This window comes from Penaeus vannamei, chromosome 1, assembly GCF_042767895.1.
Source record: "Penaeus vannamei isolate JL-2024 chromosome 1, ASM4276789v1, whole genome shotgun sequence".
Classification (NCBI taxonomy): domain Eukaryota; kingdom Metazoa; phylum Arthropoda; class Malacostraca; order Decapoda; family Penaeidae; genus Penaeus; species Penaeus vannamei.
This window is the reverse complement of record NC_091549.1, coordinates 19,635,513-19,637,986: the sequence shown is the minus strand read 5'-3', so window position 1 is coordinate 19,637,986 and position 2,474 is coordinate 19,635,513. Positions and strand designations below refer to the sequence as shown.

Sequence of the window (2,474 nt, the reverse complement as noted above, 5' to 3'; positions counted from 1 at the left end):
GTCGGCGGAACTGTCCAAGAGAGGTTTGTGTTTGGTCATTCACTCTAACTCTTTCTTTCTTTCTTCTCTTCTCTCTCTCACTCTTTGTCTTGTCTGCCTGTCTCTGTCTCTGTCTGTCAGTCAGTCAGTCTGTCAGTCTGTCTGTCTGTCTGTCTGTCTATCTGTCTGTCTATCTGTCTGTTTATCTCTCACTCTTACTCACCCATCCGCTCACTCACTCATTCTGTTTTGTCTGTCAATATCTTTCTCTGTCTCTGTCTGTCTGGCAGTCTGTCTGTCTGTCTCTCTGTCTTTCATACTCTCAGTTTCACTTTCACTCACACTCATTCTCTGTCTTGTTTGTCAATCTCTGTCTCTTTCTGTCAGTATGTTTGTCTGCCTGTTTGTCTGTCTGTCTGTCTCCCCCCCCCCTCTCTCTCTTCTCTCCCTACCTTCCTTCCTCTCCCTCTCCCTCCTTCCCTAGTCCTCTCTCTCCCTTTCCCTCTTTTTCTCTCCCTCTCTCATTCCCCTCTTTCTCTCTCCCCCTCTTTCTAGCTACCCCCCCCCCCCTCTGTCTTTCTGCCCCCTTCTCTCTGTCTGTCTGTCTCTCTTTCTCTCACTATTTATCTGTTTTGGTGTCTGTCTAACTTGAATACCCTAACAAATGGAATTAAATACAGCTAGTATGGAAGAGAATAAAAGTATATTATTATTATTATTATTTATTTGTGTTCATATCAATAGATCATTAATCTATAAACGTACATGCGTACGTGTTCATACATACATGGGAAAACATAACACAATGTCCATTAGCTATCAGTATATCTTTCTATAGGCCTACACACACACACACACACACACACACACACACACACACACACACACACACGTGTGTGTGTGTGTGTGTGTGTGTGTGTGTATGTATATGTATATATATGTGTGTGTGTATGCATTAAATTAATGTCATTCTTCGTGTGAACATTTTTATTGTATCAATGGCACTACTGCCTTGGCGGAGGTATGCGCTCTCTGAGTGCTTTAAGTTATGATTATCGCCATTACTATTATTATTATAATTATAATTATCAGTACCATTATTATTATCATTATCATTATCATTGTTATCATTATCATTATCACCATCATTCTGATTATCATCATTATCATTATTATTGTTGTTATCATTATCATTATCATTGTTGTTATTATCACTGTTATTGTCATTACTATCATTATCATTATTATTATTATTATTATTATTATTTTTATCATTATCATCATCATCATCATCACCATCATCATCATCATCATTATTAGAACAATACTATCTTGACGATAATAAGAAAATATTAGTAATATTACTATTACTATGTTACTATTACAACAGCAGCTAATTATAATAATAAGAGTAATAAAAACAATAGCAATGATGAAAATAGTAATGACAATGATGAAAATAACATGATAATGAAAATACAAAAATAATAGTAATGATAATAACAATAATAACAATAATAATGTTAACCATAGTAATAAGAACAATGTTAATAACACTAACGCTAATAACAGTTATAATGTAGTTGTAATAATGATAACATCACCACCAGTTATAATGATTTTAATGATAATGATGACTACGGATATGATAATAAATAATGAAAACAAATAAACAGCAGTAATGATCAAAATAATGATACAATAATAATGATAATGATTACAATGATACTCATATGTATAAAAATTACCAAAAACATCAACAGCAATAATGATAATAATTATAAAGGTACTGATAAACGACACTGATCACCCCCTCAGAATACGAAATGATATTAACCGCAAGGGCGAGTTAGCAGAAGTATTGATATGGCAAAGCGCCCCAACCACCTCGTTTCCAGGTGGTTGGGACGCAAGGAATTTGGTTTATTCCTCGACTCGATGGCAACTAACTTGACGTCATTCGTCCGCTTTGTCGAAGTAATTCTCAATTTTAAATGCCACACAAAATCAGCTCACGTGTCACGTACATTTACGAATGTATATGTTTTTTGTAAAAAAAGAAGGAAAAAATGTTGACGGTGTGAAACAGTTTGCCTTCCCAATTTACACTTCCAAGAAGGCGCGCGATGGGGAAGGGGGAGGAGGGGGTGATGCCTGGGAGGAGCTACCTGACTGGATTTAGTGCGCCTCGGCTCGAGGACAGGGAAGGGTGTGTGGTGTATTCGTTGCGTCGGCGGAACTGTCCAAGAGAGGTTTGTGTTTGGTCATTCACTCTAACTCTTTCTTTCTTTCTTCTCTTCTCTCTCTCACTCTTTGTCTTGTCTGCCTGTCTCTGTCTCTGTCTGTCAGTCAGTCAGTCTGTCAGTCTGTCTGTCTGTCTGTCTGTCTGTCTGTCTGTCTGTCTATCTGTCTGTCTATCTGTCTGTTTATCTCTCACTCTTACTCACCCATCCGCTCACTCACTCATTCTGTTTTGTCTGTCAATATCTTTCTCT

At 37.1% G+C, this 2,474-nt stretch overlaps 1 protein-coding gene across 1 annotated transcript in view; it reads left to right on the top strand.

Annotated features, from left to right (window-relative positions):
• The first annotated feature begins 2,100 nt into the window (after positions 1 to 2,100).
• Positions 2,101 to 2,474, top strand: part of LOC113804592 (uncharacterized) — a 58,149-nt gene continuing 57,775 nt past the window's right edge. Inside the window, exon 1 of the mRNA XM_070120583.1 lies at positions 2,101 to 2,231. Coding sequence (XP_069976684.1) covers positions 2,106 to 2,231 — 126 coding nt within the window. The 5' untranslated portion in view covers positions 2,101 to 2,105. The remainder of the gene's footprint in view (positions 2,232 to 2,474) is intronic.